Source organism: Gracilinanus agilis, chromosome 6 (genome assembly GCF_016433145.1).
Source record: "Gracilinanus agilis isolate LMUSP501 chromosome 6, AgileGrace, whole genome shotgun sequence".
NCBI classification, from domain to species: domain Eukaryota; kingdom Metazoa; phylum Chordata; class Mammalia; order Didelphimorphia; family Didelphidae; genus Gracilinanus; species Gracilinanus agilis.
In genome coordinates, this window is record NC_058135.1 from 271,213,047 (window position 1) to 271,230,068 (window position 17,022).

Below are 17,022 nucleotides of genomic sequence, written 5' to 3' on the forward strand. Positions count from 1 at the left end.
AGACAGATGGCTTCAGAGAGATAACAAGAGGGAGGTTGTAGGTAAAAACAGTACAAGGGCCCCTGAAGAAGTGCTCCCAATGAGGAAGAAGGCTAGGGAGTAAAGAACGATTCCCCTTCTTAGCCGCTAATATCTAGATACATCTCACAAGCTAAGGTCAGTTCAGCAAATATTTATTAAACACCTCCTGGGTGCAGAGCCACTGTGCTTGGCCATGAGGGAGATACAAAGGGGGAGAGAGGCACAGTCCCTGCCCTCATGGAGCTCACAGTCTGGCAGGCGGCTAGGACCCCCTCACCCCCTTCCCACACACACACCCAGATAACTATAAAACACAATAATACAAGAAAAGTGGTTTAGAACAATGTGCTCTGTGAAGAGAAAAACAAAGTCCTGGGGGCTCAGAGCTAAGGCTTGGATGGAAAAAGCAGAGTTTCCATGGAGCCCAAGAGATTCGACAAGGACCACCTGGCAAACTCAGGGCTCTCTCTCTTCCTCATCTTGCCTTCTTACTGGCCTTATGCAGCTGAAAAGGTTCTGCTGTCCTGAACACTCGGGATCAGTACAGAAAGGATGAGGCCCAAGGGATGCCTCAGACTGGTGCTCAGTCTATAGGATGGCCTGCCTGCCTGTTTGCCCAACTGCTTGCCTGCCTCTAGGCTTATCTCCTTCACCTGACAATGGGGCTGGGGTAGTCTGCACCTCCCAGGAGCCACAGGCCCCACTAACTGGGCCATACTGCCCCAGGAGCACGACAGCTTTCTGGACCATGACTGAATCAAGGAGAAGAGAACATTGATGTGGCTGAAGCCAGGTGGGGATCTGGCGGCATCTTCCAAAGCAGTCAGCTTGTTCTTTATTAACTCTCAGAGACTTCTGGCATTGGGTCGTCCACACTACATCTGGCTGGGGCTAGGACTCATGCCAGTGCTAATTTTGAGGGCCCACGGGAGAAGGGGACCGTGGGTCCATCCTCTCTCCTATCTCCTTATCAAAAGCCTTTGCTAGGAAAGGGGGAAGAGCAAGGGGGCTAGTCACGGTTTGGGAGGGCTGCCTTGGTTTCCTCCCTGAGCTATGAGTCCTCCCCTCCCCTTCCCCAATGATAATAAAAATGGACAGGGTTTCCCATGGAGTTTTTCTCTCTGCCTTCACTATAATAACAGCCTTAAGCAGAAAGAAAAATGGGTCTAAGGGCAGGCAGAAACAGCCTGTTTGAGCTCAGAGGCCCATCCAATTCAGGTTTCTGTTCTATTTGCAATTGCATGTCCTTGAGGGAACAGTGACGGCATTTACAATAAACCTAAGACCACCTGTTGAAGTCGGAAAGAGGTTTAGAAATATCTTAAGTAATAAATACTGTTGTCTACCCGGCACGTTCACTGTCACTAAGGAAGGAGAGGACCAAACCCCCTTGCCGTGACCTCATGAAGACTTAACAGAGCGCAGCGTGGGAAGAGTGACTGACGTGGGACCTCCTGAGGGCAGGGGCTGCTGCACTGTGGTTCCAACACTTCCTAGCTGTTTGATCCTGGCCAAATCACTCAATGTCTCTGAGCCTCAGCTTTCTGTAAAACACAAGTTGCCTCATCTGTAAAAAGGGGACACGGCTCCTTGGAACAATGGGGTGGCTGGGAGGAGAGTGCTACGTAAGCCGCAGGGAGCTGACTATTATTATCTGCACCAGACCAGAACCGTGGGCTTGGCTCCTGAGAGCTAACGTCACTCTGGGACAAAGCCTACCTCGAGGTCAACGTTCAAGGACAAAAATCCAGGCCCTGGCCTGAGGCTGTGGCCTTCCTCATGTCCTCTCAGCTGGACAGGCCAAAAGGTAAGCTACATGACCTCCCTACCAGCATCCTCCAGGTGCCCTCCCACCTGCCCATCCACGAACCCTCAAGGCACTCACTCTGGTCGGCAGATCACCAGGTCTCCTTTGTTGGTGCCATAAGCCAGGCCAAGTCCTGGCTCAGGTAGCCAGCGGGCAGAGTTGATGCTGACGTGTCTCCTCTGGTCAGCTGGCATGGGGTAAAGAACATTGAAAACTCTCTAGGGGAGAAACAGGGTGGGGAAGAGAAAAAAGGGGAAAAACAACTTATTACCAAGATCACAAAATGCGAAGTAAAGCCAAACCCTGGTAGCCCAGAGCTTCGTGACCATTACAATGGGAATGAGCCTCCTCCCCAGCGTGCCCTGCATCAAGGGCCCAGTCCCAGGAAGACCAGGGCAGGGGCCCACACCTGGAATTCTCCACAGCTCTCTCTTGCTTTGCTGGTCGTACCCTTCGTCCTCACTGGACTGAGCCCAGCAAACGCTGACCTCAAAAGGTCATCTAGGACTCACATACTTCCCTCTGACTTGACCAATCGGTGTGATGCAATCTGGGCTGGTAGTCCCAGTTACCATGGAGACTGCAGTACTCTCACAGCAATGGGGAACTGGAGATGATAGGGGGGCGGGAGGGGGTGATAACACCGGAGAACATTCTTAATTCACCTAATTAAAAGCAACTTTAAATTGCTATTGTTAACGAGACCTAAAAGGTACAGTCAGATGTGGGGAGAAGGGCAGGGGGAAATCTCACACACGTGTAGAAGATATAGCTCCAGCTTATATAAATCATCATGGAACAGACAATTTTCCCTGGTATCAAGACAAGACATTCTCCTTTTCATAAACTGTCTGCCCCCAAGCTAATATCTTTCTGCTCCGGGCATTTCAGAAACCTTTGAAAACTCAGCTGGAGTGGGAGTTTAACCACCTCAACATGCCTGGCCAGTCCAGAGGGTCCTTGGAGCATCTTTAGAAAGGGGCAGTGTGGGTGTTCAGAAACGAGGCAGCAAAGCCTAGTGGGAAAGACATGGTAGGGAAGGATCTAGAAGTCAGAGTTTTCTGTTAAGCTAGCCCACAAGTTGGCTAGGTGATCTTGGCCAGGCACAGGGTCTCAGAAAGCTTCATAATCTGTAAAACAGAGGCAACACCAGCACCAAACCAAGCTATCTCAACTGGCTGTTGAGAGAACAGTGACCTAAGAGGGTTCTGGCAAGTGGAAGTCACTATATCTATTCTCCTACAGGATTATAGGCTTAGAGCTAGAACTAACTTAGGCATCACCAAGTCCAATCCCCTCATTTTTTTTAAGTTTAAATTTAAATTTTGAAAATTTTCCCATAGTTACATGTTTCATGTTCTTTCCCTCTCCCCCAAATCCCACTATCCCCCCAGAGCTGACACACAATTCCACTGGGTTTTACATGTACCATTGATTAAGACCTAATTCCATAGTATTGATAGTTGGACTAGAGTTTTCATTTAGTGTCTACAACCAATAATATCCCCATCAGCCCATGTGATCAAGCAGTTGTTTTTCTTCTGTGTTTCTCCTCCCACAGTTCTTCCTCTGAATGTGGCTAGTTTTCTTTCTTATAAGTCCCTCAGCCTTGCTCTGGATCCTTGCATTGCTGCTAGTAGAGAAGTCTGTTATTTTCACCAATCCCCTCATTTTATGAATAAGCAAACTATGGCCTACAGAGGGGTAAAGTCAGGGTCTGCTTCCAAGTCACTACAATTGTAACACCAGGAAAAGAAAAAGCCTTAAGCAGAATACCCTTTCTTATCTTTTTTGGGGTATTGATCTCCTCTCTCCCTCTCTCTGTACATATACCTCCAGGAACCTCCAAGAGACTCTGCAACTGTTCTCAGAGACTTAGGCCTTCTAGTCAACTTCCTAGCAGGACCCAGAAGCATGTCTTCTCATCCTCATCCCAGCAACTACCTTCCAAACAGCTCAGGACCTGGGAGGGTTCTGTTACTCTTATGGTCGGGTTTTCATTTTCCAATCTGCAATTCATTAGCTTCTCCCCAGTGATGTGAGACTCTGAACCTTATAGATGGACAGCAAGACTAGAAGTGGACATGCTTGGAAAACCATGACCACCAATGCCTGTCTGTCCAGTTTCTGTCCACAAGCTTCAGGTATATACTCTGAAATGCCAAACAAGGCTCGGGGCAGGGCAGATTTTTATGGCACAGAACCCCAAAAGAAGATCCAAAAGAACATGACAAATGAGTGGTTAGATTCTGGAGAAGAGGGTTCAGGGGGTCACTCTAAGCTCCCTGGATAAACTAGAGAAGGACACAATAAAAGAAGAGGTAGAATCCCTTCTCCAGGACTTCATGCCAAAGAAGAATGCAAGTTACTTAAAGGACACAGAATTGTCTTTTTACAGTCTGTTGCTACATAAAGATTAATAAGCAAACACCATCTCTGTTTGATAAAGGACCCTGCTTCAGGAACAAAGCCCCCCAGGGAACAGTACGGCTGATGCAGAAGGCAGCCCACCTCCTGGCACAGGAGGCCACTGAAAAGCTGGAGACAAGTAATTAAAGGCAGAGACCCTGGAACCTCACGCCACATACATTTCATAGCTTCCCTGGCCAAAGGATAATAAATGGAGGCATTGATTTGTTCCCTATCTGAAAGCAGTTCTGAAACAGTGGCTTAGGGAGTACACCTATCCCATCCAGGATTTGGTATTAAGGTAAATCCTATTTTGTGGCAGGAATCCAGGAAATGCCATGCGGAGATCAGCTGCCTCCAGGAATCTTCCGGGATCACACTTTTATACAGGGGTGGGGGATGGGACTATTTGGAAATAGCCTATTCTGTCTTCTCAGAAGGCCTTACTGAAACCAGCCCAAGAAAGATGAGCATCTAGTCCATTTTCTTAAAAGCTCCCCAGCAACAGTGTTCACCTGCTTTCCTCAGGCATCCCTATCACTGTTTTTAATCTGCTGGCATTCCTACATATGTGGGGGATAGGTGACCCTTCAGGGCTAACCTATTACTACAGTTTAATATGTGGGCTGGGTCACCCATGGGCTTTCAAAATCCATTATGGTTTGGCTAAGACACATTGATCAGCTGGCTCAGACCAAATCCTAACATGGTCTTTGACTTTCTACCCCCAAAGCCCAGGAGATTGGCTACACAATCTCAGACAAAATGGATTTGTTTCTGTAAATGACACTATTCTAAATGAGGGTACCCCAAATATGGCTCAACTAATTGCTTCCTTAGTATATATACAAACATGGGCTGCAGATGAGGTGTCTATATCTAAATAGGGAGTGGTAATAGTGGTGTTCCCCCCCTCCCTTTTTTTAAATGACTAATTTCTCTTTTATGTCACATTCATTTCCAAATATATCTTTGCTTCACAGAACCATTCCTTATAACAAAGATTAAAAGAGAGAGGAAAAAAAGTTCAGCAAAACTGATGGGCTCGTCTTCTGTCTTATGGCATTGTGGAATGTTCTATCCCCACGAGGCCCCCCTATACCTCTTTTAACAAAGAAATTAATGTAGACAGCCCAGAGAAAAAACACATTCCCTTGCCATCGGAGTGGCGTGATCATGTCACATAGTGAAGCTGAGACATCTTTGAAGGGGCTACATATGGATTATGTATCTACTGGCCAATATCTGTGGCATTATGGCTCCACCTGCCTCAAACTCCTGTCATCTTCTAAAGCTCATGATACCCTCTTGCTTCAACGCAAATTATTCTCATTTTTGTCTAACCTCTATGAAGGGAATTAGAGATCGATACACAGGAAGTCATGCTTTCTTTTTTTCTTTTCTAAAGTCAGGGTAGTGTTCAGCATGTCGCAGGGAATGAGTCAAGCTGACAAACTATTTACAGTTCTAAAGGGGTGGGGGAGAAGATAAAGAAGCCTTCATTTGTAGGGTGCAGAGCAAGCTCCCTTACTGATGGTTCCCAGCTCTAATTCTGCCCATAAACCCTAACTGAGAGCTATAAGGATGTAAAGAAAAATATTTCTCAGATCAAAGCTAAAGGAGCCCTGTTTCTTGTTCAAAGATGGATGAGAAGAGAGTGACAGTCAGCCAGTACAGCTCAGTGGGAAGTCTTCCTCTTTCCTTCCTTTTAAAATGCAATAGAAAAAAAAATGTATTGCTCCCCTCACACAAAATGCTTCCTTTTGTGTGGCAGGCCAATAAATCTCGGGCCATTACTATGACTAGATCCAAGAGGAACCCAGAAAAGAGGCTAGAGAATAAATACCTGCTTTGTTTCCATTAGCCACAGAAAGCTAGAAACTTTCTGTGAGGGCAAGTGCCTCAAAAACAGTTGACCTACTCGTCAGCCTGAACCTTGCCATTAAAATCATTCTATGGTCACAAGAAAGTATCCTGGGAGTACCACAGAGAGAGGGTGGGCTATGAAATGAATTGTGGGTCACGGGAATGGACAATGCTTTCTGGGTACCTGCGTGAATCATGAGAACTGAGGAGCTTCAAGGGAGTCACATTTAAACAAGGAGAGATGCACTGAGAAGGAAAGAAAAATCAAGGGCTGGATGTGAAAGAGAGCTCAACCGTCCATCCGAAATAGATGACTGCATCTCTTGTCACAAGTGGAGGACATACTGGGGAGGGATCCCACTGTCCTCCTGACAAAAGGACCAATATACAGACTCAGTGAAGTGCTGACTTGAGGGCCTCAAAGACTGACTCATTCCACTGTCTCCTTTGCCTCTACTTCTACTTGGGGGCACAGGATGGCAGTGAAGACTCCAAGCATGGCTGCCATTTTGGTTCAACACTGCAGCAGTCAGAGTCTTGGGAAGAAAAGAACATGGGATATGGTTGGGAGAGGTGGGGTTCTGAGGGGGAATAGAGAGGGAGCAAAAGTTTGTTTTTGGCAAGCGTGGTTTAGGTCCAGCTTCCCAGCCTGTAGCCTGTCTTCTTGCCCTGGGCCTCTCATCTGCTGAGCTTTTGTTAACAGGCATTCATGTAGCTTCTAGCTCCTGGCCTGTTCAGATTCCAGAATTGTTATTGATTTTCCAATCACCAAGAGGAAAATGTCCTTTGAAAAACACTGATTTCTCTTAAAGATATCAAGCCCTTTTGGTTAAATGCATTGTAGCCTGGAGCTAACCGCCAGCAAAATGCTGATGAGGCTTGCCCAGTTAGCACTTCAAGTGGCATATATTCAACAGGTATCCAGACTCTGACCCAATTTCTGGTCTCTCTGACTCCTTTTGTTGGACTTAGACCCAAGCAGCATGCCTCCACCCCACTTGTCCCAACTAGAGCCCTCAGGCGGGAGATTTGGCCACATCTTCTGTCTTCTGCTGATTCTGAGATGCTGCCCAGCCAAAGTAATTTTCAATGTTTTTCTCTTGATTTCCTCTTTTGTCCTCATTTTTTATTTCACAAGACCTTGGGAAGACTGTCCCAGGCTACTTTCTTATCTCCCTTGATTGGTCTGGGACCCAGGGTACTACTCAGCTGTGGAGTTGGCCTGATTTGCCATTAGTCTCCTCAAAATAAACAGAGGCCTCTGTTCCTAAATCTCTAAACACCCCACAGGTTCAGCTGGCTTAGTGAAGTGACTGGTCTAGAACGCCGAGTCAGCTCTCACCTGTGTCCTCGCAAACACTCATTTCTGGTTGTGAGAATTCTCTCCTTCAAGGCTTAATGCTACAGGGGCCTGCACTAATCCCTAAAGCTCCAAGGACTTGTCCCTTCCTCAAATATTTCTTTAGTTGGCAAAAATGACTAGAAAAGTGGGAAACAGTTTGGCCTTCTACCCCTGAGGCTTCACCTTCTTATTGGCTGGTTCTTTCCAGAGCCTCCAAATGAAGGATGGTCCAGACTGCATTGTGGACTCATTTCCACCACTGCCCCCTGCCCAAACCCCTCCCTTTTCAGCTCCCTCTAATGTGTTGTCTTCTTTATTAAAAGGTAAGCTCTTTGAGGGCAGGCAGGAACTGTCTTTCTTATTTGTATTTGTATTCCCTGCCTTGCCACAATGCTTCTATAAATGACTCTGGCTTGCTGATAGGTACCTTACATATAGCATAAGTACCAAATGGAAAAATAATCTGATTACGAAAAATAATAAAAATTACCCACCCCCCCACGCCCCCACCCCCACACACGAGACTTGATGGTTATGGCATTCACCATTATGAACTAGGGAAGAATCTGGAACAAGACACAGAACAGAAAAAATTAATTCTGGGTCATGCAAACATGGTGAAGGACCAGACAATTATACTGATTCCCATAAATCCCTTCAAGACAGTCATTATCTGCCAAATAGAAAGCAACATCAGTGGTCTCGGTAATGCAGTATAGCCAGAATCCAAAAGGTGGTTCAAAAAAACCAGAGACCATCCAACCCAAGAACCTCGAGCTCACTCAGTATCCCTACCACACATCTCATGGATGCTCTTGGCAAGGAGTATCCATTTGCAGACTCAAGAACCTAACACAATTTATTTTATTTTATTTTATTTTTTAAACCCTTAACTTCTGTGTATTGGCTCCTTGGTGGAAGAGTGGTAAGGGTGGGCAATGGGGGTCAAATGACTTGCCCAGGGTCATACAGCTGGGAAGTGTCTGAGGCCGGATTTGAACCTAGGACCTCCCGTCTCTAGGCCTAACTCTCAATCCACTGAACTACCCAGCTGCCCCCCTGACACAATTTTATAACAAGTCCCACCCCCACATCCTGGTCTTCTCCCCTTTCTAGCTCTGGGAAGAGAGTGGTTCCATGCTACATTAGTTTACCAGAAAAAGACAAGGGATAGTATAATGTGTCCCAGAGAGAAATGGAGTTCAGAATACAGCCCAAGGGGACCTATCCTATAAATATGAGCTTTCCCATACATGGAAAAAGATGAACATTCAATAATAGAGGCATTTGAAACTTTAGAAAGAAAACCTAAACTGAAGAGATTATTTGCTTTGGGAACACCTCAAACAACAGAAATGCAAGAACCAAGGTCAGTAACAGAAGTAGAGTGACAGCAGAGAGACCAGAAGAAACTTCTAACTTTACACAAGGAAAGGGGAGTGAAGGAAGAATTCTAGTGGAGGCAACAATGAAGAGGTGGGCATAGAACATTATGGACAGAAACCAGCAACATCTCATCTATAGCTGAATCAATTTATTTTGTTTTGTTTTTGGTGGGATTACATTACAACATAAGAGAGCTCATGAAAGTGGGGCAAGGGAGCAGAAGAATACAGAGGAATGTGTGAAGTGCCAGGCTAGAAACAAGGAAAAGATGGTCTTTGAAGTCTTAAAAGCAAAAGAACCAATTAGGGAATAAGAGAGCAAGAGGGAGGAAGTACTGAAAAGTGTGGAGGGAATAGGGAGCCTTGTTTTGATGGTAGGAGAAGTTCTATTGATGAATGCTCCTAAGCACAAAGAGAGAGAGTCTGAGAAAAGAGATAAGGACCTTGAGCTGGTTACATTCTGGGGAATTTGATGCTCAAAAAGTCTACTTATCTTACCTTGAGGAGGAGAGCTAAAGGACTTATGATATCTTCTAAATGGGACAATAAAAGAATATACATATTTCTCAGTACCACACCGAATTTTTAAATGACTGTACATCAGAACACAGAGATTTTGCAAACAAATGCAAGAAAACAGGAATAGTTAATACATCCTCTACAAACCATAATGCAAAAAAAAAATATTGGTTTTGGGGAGACAGAGCTAAGATGAAGGCTTAGGAGCAGTGAAAGTTAGAACCTCTCTAAGAATCCTTCCAAACCAACCTTAAAATAGCACCTGAAAATAACAGGAGTCAGCAAAGCAACAAAGAGACAGAGTGAGAGGGTCTGGCTCTCCTTTGAGAAACAACTTGAAAATAGGCAGAGAGTCAATTTTCACAGGGTAAGAAGGAACTGAAAGTAAAACTGCACAAAGAGCGAGGGCCAACCACTCTTCAACTACTGTGCCAGATTCTGAGCCTGGGCACAAGCCACCTTCAAGATCTAGGGATCTTGCTTGAGCCAAAAAGTAGAGCAACCCACACCCACCCCTTGAAGTCTCAAGCCCTGACATTAACCTGCATCGAGGCCCTGAAATCTGTAGTGCTTGACTCACAATGCTGAGTCCTGTAAACCGTCAGTAGATGATGAAATACAGTGAGATCAGGAGGGCCAAGGTGCTGATGGTAACCAAGGCAAGTTTATTGACAGTTACCACTTCTCTTATACGGGGAGGGAAAAACAAGTTGGAGCTTCAGCACAAACTTTCTATAGAAACAAGGTAATTATTAACAGAAAGATCTTAAGTGATCGCAATTCAATCTGCTATACATCAGTGACTTATAGGGTACATGTGCAGGGGTCCAAGAAATGGGGGAGTTTCCATAGGTTACTTGATACAAACACAAGAGGTTCTATGATGCAAACACAAACCAGGGGCTTCTAGGGGTTTTCCAATAAAAACAGGAGTGAAGTACTAAGAATACTAGCAATGGCCATAAGACAAGAGAAAGAAATTAAAGGCATGTAGATAGGTAAAGAAAAGAAAAAGTTATCCCTATTTGTTTATGATATATGAATTTACTTGGAAAATCCCAGGGAACCAGCAAAGAATCTAAGATAAATAATAGTTTCAGCAAAATTTCAAGCTACAAAATAAATCTTTCCAAATCAATAGCATTTGTATAAAATAATAAAACACAAGAAGTAATAATGGAAAGGGAAATCCCATTCTAAACAACTATAAAATGAATGCCTCTGGGATTGGAAAAGATAGAAAAGGGGCCAGCAGAAGATGAGATCTATATAGTGTCACGGAAACAACAAACATAAACTTGGAGAGACTTCAAAGGGTTATGAAGTGTCGGACATGAAGGAACAACAACAATCTGGGATCTACCTACCAAAGCACACAAAAGCTTTATATATACTTTCAATTACAAAGTACCCATTAAAGAAATAAAGAACAATTTAAACAGCCGAGGGAATATTCAGTGCTCATGGTTAGGTCATGCCAATATAACAAAAATGACAATGCCACCAAAATTAAATTATACTTTTAATACCATGCCACTCAAATTATCAAGGGAATACCTTATAGAGCTTGATAAAATAACAACTAAATTCATTTGAAAAAATAAAAGATTTAGAATATCAAGAGAAATGATCAAAAGAAGTAGGGATAAAAGGAGAAGAGCATTTCCAGACCTCAAAATATATTATAAAATAGTAGTCATCAAAACTGTACTGATTAAAAAATAGAGATAGATCAATGGAACAGACAAGGGAGAATCAGAAACAATAGAACTCAATAACCCAGTATTTGAAAGAAAATATGTCACCTATGGAAAAACTCAATTGATTAAAAAAATACTGGGCTCTTGATCAATGTACACATGTAAAACCCAGTGGAGTTGCTCATTGGCTATGGGAGGGGAGTGGGAGGAGAGGAGGGAAAGAACATGAATTACGTAACCATAGGAAAACATCCCCCAACCAATTAATTAATTAATTAAACTTAATTTTTAAAAAACCACTGGGAAAACTAGAAAGTCATCTGGTATACTTTATGGCATATTCTATTGTACATTCTAAATGGATATTTGACCATAATATTAATGATCCTACTATAAAAAACTAGAAAACAAACAGATCATTCATCTCTCACAGGTATGGGCAGAAGATATATTCTTAACCAAACCAGAGACAGAGGCAATTACAAAAGATAAAATAAATAACTTTGATTACTTGGAACTGAAATGTTTCAGTATAGACAGCATTCATGCAGCTAGAATAGGAAGTGAAGTGGTTGAATTTGGGGTGGGGGTGGGGGACTTTAAATAAAGGCTTGGTAGCCAAGATAGATAAACTACTCATCAATATACATAAGACCAGTAGCCATTCTCCAATGGATAAATGGTCAAAGGACATGAACACAGAGTTCTCAAAAGAAGAATTGTGAAATATTCACACATACATGCCAGATGCTCCAAATCACTAAGAGAAATGCAGATCAAAATAACCCTGAGCTTTCACCCCAACCCTGCAAACTGGCAAAAATGAGTTAATGCTGAAGGGGTTGTGGAACGACAGGCCCACTAATACTTTGTTGGTAGATCTGTGAAATAGTATTTTGGAAAGCAATGTGGAATTGCACAAATAAGTGACTGAAATGCCTATACCTTTAGGACTAAAGACTCCATTACTGGGCTAACCCACTAATGAGAAGAAAGTCCCCACGTAGGCTAACATCTTCACAGCAGTCCTTTTGGTGATTGCTAATAACTGAAAACAAAGTAGATGCCCATCAATTAATGAATGACTAAACTGTGGGGCATGAGTGGGATGCAATGTTACTGTATGTAAGGACTGACTACAGATAAGTCTGGAAAGATCTGTACGAACTGATGCAGAGAGGCAGCAGTTGTTGCTTTATCATTTTTCTTCTTGGAAATGTTTTCTTTGCCCAGAGGTTGTGAAAATGAGCAGGAAAGGGGAGGGGGAGGAAGAAGGGGGACACAGAGAAAGAGAGAATCATGTTCTCTGCCCTGCCATCACCACCCCCAGTCCCTAGAGCATCTAATCCAGTGTGGTCTGCACAGGCACCGAATAATAGCTGGTAATTCCAACAATGGAAATGACACAGCCAAGGGCACACCACAAAACCAAAAGTAAGTGCAGCAAGATCGCAACGACGGAGCAGGACCTGAATTAAGGGTGATGCCAGGACACCCCTTTGTGGAAGGGGGAGTGTCCATATTTTTGGAGTTTTTCAATGCATTCCTCAGAGGTTCGCACTGGGAGGGGAAGAAGAGACGCTTGGATTGTTGGTGATCTAAAGAACAGAAGGCACCAATAAAAGCTTGAGGCGACAGTTGTCTCCATATATCTTCTCCTCCTAGACCTTCTTGCCTGGGCCTCCCATATGCCCCTGTCTAGTGTTCTACTATTCATCTGCCCACGTTGTCACTTCCACTCTCAAATGCCAAGAGAATCTAAGCTCCTTGAATGCCAGGGCTGTACCGTGGGTTATCTTCATATTCTCTAAACCTTGGCTAGCTAGTGCTGGACACTCACACAGGTGCCTGCCTCACTAACTAAAAGACTCTGGGCTGCTCTTTTTAGGACCTCAGGACTGGTAGAGAACTCTGCTGTGAGGTCCTGTAGCACTGGGCATACAAGACCAGCCCTGGAATGAGCAGAAACCTGGGGTTTGAATCACTCAACCAGACTGTAACATCTCTGAGCCTTGAGTTTCTCCATTAAAAAAAAAAAAAAAAGAGAGAGAGAGAGATAATAACAAGAATCCCTGACATTTCTTTATAGAGAAATTTAAGTATACAGAGCACTTTACATTGATCATCCTACACTAGCCCTGAGAAGTAAGTAAAAAAAAAAGTGTTGTTCTTCCCATTTTACACATTAGGAAACTACAGTTTAAGGTGATTAAGGGATTTACTTATGGTCAAATAGCTAGTAAACTCTAGATGTGGGATCTGAACTCAAGTTCAGTATTATGACTGCTTGGCCATGCCACATCCTGCCACAGCTTCATGGGGCTGTTGTAGGGATCACAAGAGCCTGGAAATAGCAGCTATTATTCGGTGCCTGTGCAGACCACACTGGATTAGATGCTCTAGGGACTGGGGGTGGTGATGGCAGGGCAGAGAACATGATTCTCTCTTTCTCTGTGTCCCCCTTCTTCCTCCCCCTCCCCTTTCCTGCTCATTTTCACAACCTCTGGGCAAAGAAAACATTTCCAAGAAGAAAAATGATAAAGCAACAACAGTAAAGCAGCAGAGGATGATCACAGCTCTGCCAGGGGCCATGGAGAAATGTGCTAGTTCTTCCCTGCAGTGGACTACAACTGGCAAAGTGGCTGCTGGGAGCTAATGGGTCTTGAGGCAAGTGATCCTTTTTTGGGTTTTCATCTTGGCCCTCCCCCTGGGGCCCTTCTCCTGCTTCTTATCCTTCTTTCTTACAAAATTCTGAGGGTGAGCAGCTTTCCGTGGATTGAAGCTTTGACGTCTCAGAAGTCAACTATGAGATAATTGCAGAGGAAAACGCTTTTAATCAACTGACAAGCAGCTTTTAGAAAATTAATGAGGACCAAATCTTAGGCAGGAGCTAATCAGTTCTGACAACAAAGCAGTCTGTCTTTTCTTCCAGTTTTCCCTTATAGAAATAGTACCCTTCCTAAATGCACTTCCAGAGAATCTTTCCCCTTGACTTTTGGTATTCTAAAAAACAAAGCAAGGAAGTGTTAAGAAAATCAGCTTTATCAAGGCCCTGCAAGCTCTTCTGGGCTAGGTCAAAGCCTGAACATTAGGAATGTGATGAAACCAGTGAAATCCAAAAACTGGATTATATCACGTGCTCTGTCTATTAGAGGGGTACCAGTAAGGATCATGTATTGTAGAATGTCTTTAGGATATAATGGGGAAAAAGAGTGGTTACTGGAATCCACTCATCTGAAGTCCTTTGGACATCATCGGTGTTTGCTGAATTAAAACAAAGCTTATAAAGTGCAGGCCAGTACAGCTCTGTCTGGAAATGCATTCAAATCCAGGACCCAAATTATCACCAGATCCCAGATCTGGAGTTGTAAGAAACCTTAGAGGTCATCAAGTTCAACCTTCTCATTTTACAGAGAAGGAAACTAAGGCCCAGAGAGCTTAGGTAATTTGTCCCTTCAGTTACTGACCTTTCTCTACTCAGAAAAGATATGAGGTGTTTTCCAGGCATGATGCTAATGAACTTCTAATAATACTCTGCCATCAAAAGCCATATAAAGATTACTGTGAAATGGCATTAGCAGATGAAAGGCAACATGTTTCTCTAAAGCGAAGATGACAAGCACCAGTAAATCTAGTGACAGGAGTAGCTTCAGGTTCCTCACCACCACAGGGCCTTAGGTACCACCTTCAGAGGGCCCTAGGCTGGAATCCAGCTCTGGAACTCCTCCCAGATGACCCAGGCAGAATTCCTCCTTCCTTTGTGGTTCATCTTCTTTCTCATCTTAGACTAAATGGTCTTGAGTTTTGTAAGTCTGTACAGGAACAAGGTGAATCCACAGTCTGAGACAAAAGGAGGGAGGCTAGGCTTCTTCCTTTTTATCCCACAGCAATCAGGCTCTGTTTCAAAGCACCCTCATCCTCCAGGAGATGGTGAGGCTGTCCTGACACTCTTGTTCAAAGACGAAAGCGTTATGTCAACTAGATTAATCCCCCCGAGTAATGCTGTGTTGCAAGAGATACACAATCACTGAAAAAAGAGTTTGGGTAACTGTCCACCCAGGAAGAAGCAACAGATGAAGAATGTCTGGTGTTCAGATTATTCCATTCAGCCAAATGGGCAACCTACCAAGCTCATCCATCAGTGCGTGTGGCTGAGACAGATGCTGCAAATGGATGATGCGCTGGGCCATAAGTCAAGAGGCATTTACTTCATGCTAAGGTTCTATGCTAAGCCCTGCACACACGAGCAGAAGCAGAAAGAGAAGCCTCACTCTCAAGGAACTGCCATCCTAATCAGCTTCCATTTTAGAGACAGTGAAGCAGAGTGAGGTGGGCTGGCTTTGGAAAGCTGCAATTCTCTTAATTAGCCTACAATTCTACCCCAAACAAAGGCCCATCCTGATGGAGAACAGAGTAATATTGAATGCATATAGTCGCCCATGAGACTGGGGCTCACACATAGGAGCAATGGAGAGGTGCGTGGCTAGCAGGTGTGAGCAGGCAGCAGCATCTTACAAAAGAGGCATGGAGCTATAGTGTAAAAGTGATAGGCTGGTTACATAGTGAGAGCCAAGAACAACCAAAGGATGGACAGGCAGATGGCCACTGAAAAGAAACTGAGCAAGGCCTCAGATTATTAGATGAACTCTGTGGGGAGAATTTATCGAAGGTCATGGATGAGAATCAGACAATAAGGATAGGAATGGATGAATTGTCAGATGCACTGAGAAGCTACACCCACACAGCCGAGAACACAGAGATTTTGGAATACTGACATTAAAGAACCAACTTTGGATTCATAGGTGGAGGGTGTAAAAGAAGTTTTAGTCCTACATTTCCTAGTTATGTCAGCATGGACAAGTCACTTAGTTTCTCAGGGCCTCAGTTTCTTATCTGTAAAATAAAGATAATACTATTTACACTATCTACTTTATAAGGTAACTGGGGAAAACACTGTAAATTTCCATAGAGTATATATAAATGTAAGCTATTATTAAGTCAGAATAAAGGTGGTTTAGACTTAAAAAATAAAACTTCATTAATATCTTGTGTTTTAAAATAAACTGAAATCATCCCTTAAAATAGGGAATAAAGACTTAAGAAAATGAAACAACCTTTAACTACAAAGAGTTTATTCTAATTATTTTTCTTTTCAAATCCATTTAAAACTAATTTTTAGTTTTTACATTGCCTTGCTTTTCCCCCTTAATTCTCTGCTTCAAGAGAGCTATCCTTCATAACGAAGAATTGTTTTTAAAAGGAAGAGAAAAGAGATTAAAACTCATTAATACAGTAAAAAACAAAACACCAAACATGATGTTCTATGCAATACTTCTCAGCCATGGTCTTTCCAAACCAGCTCTGCAAAGGAATGAATATTCCATCCCCCTCTTTTTTAAACCCTTACCTCCTGTCTTATTGATTCTAAAACAAAAGAGCTAAAAGGGCTAATCAATTGGGGTTAAGTGACTAGCCCAGGATCATACTACTAAGAAGACACTGAGGCCATATTTGAGCCTAGGTCCTCCAGACACCAGGCCTGGCATTCTATCCTACTGAGCTATCTAGCTGCCCAAAAGAATGCATATCTCTTGAATCAAAGCTCTTAAAAAGGAAGCCTTTTCAGAAGCCAGCCCCTAATTTGCAGTCAAGATATAGGCCTAGACAGGCCTATATACTACAATGCTCCCAGGTTCCAATACTACCTTTGCAGATAAGTATTAAGAACAAATACCAGGAGGCTAGTTTTCCAAAGAAGCAATCAGAAATCACAGAAGTAGGTGAAGTGGTTGGAGGTAACCTTAGAGCCCATGAAGTCCAGTCTGTATCTGGTCATGAAGCTGACCTACAGCAAATAGGAATTCTGTGCACGAGTGCACGTACACGCATGCACGCACACGCTCTCTCTCTCTCTCTCTCTCTCTCTCTCTCTCTCTCTCTCTCTCTCTCTCTCTCTCTCTCTCTCTCTCTCCC

At 43.6% G+C, this 17,022-nt stretch overlaps 1 protein-coding gene across 1 annotated transcript in view; it reads right to left on the reverse strand.

Annotated features, from left to right (window-relative positions):
* AMBRA1 (autophagy and beclin 1 regulator 1) overlaps positions 1-17,022 on the reverse strand; it is a 190,131-nt gene that overhangs the window by 11,657 nt on the left and 161,452 nt on the right. The window contains exon 15 of the mRNA XM_044681373.1: positions 1,907-2,046. Coding sequence (XP_044537308.1) covers positions 1,907-2,046 — 140 coding nt within the window. The remainder of the gene's footprint in view (positions 1-1,906; positions 2,047-17,022) is intronic.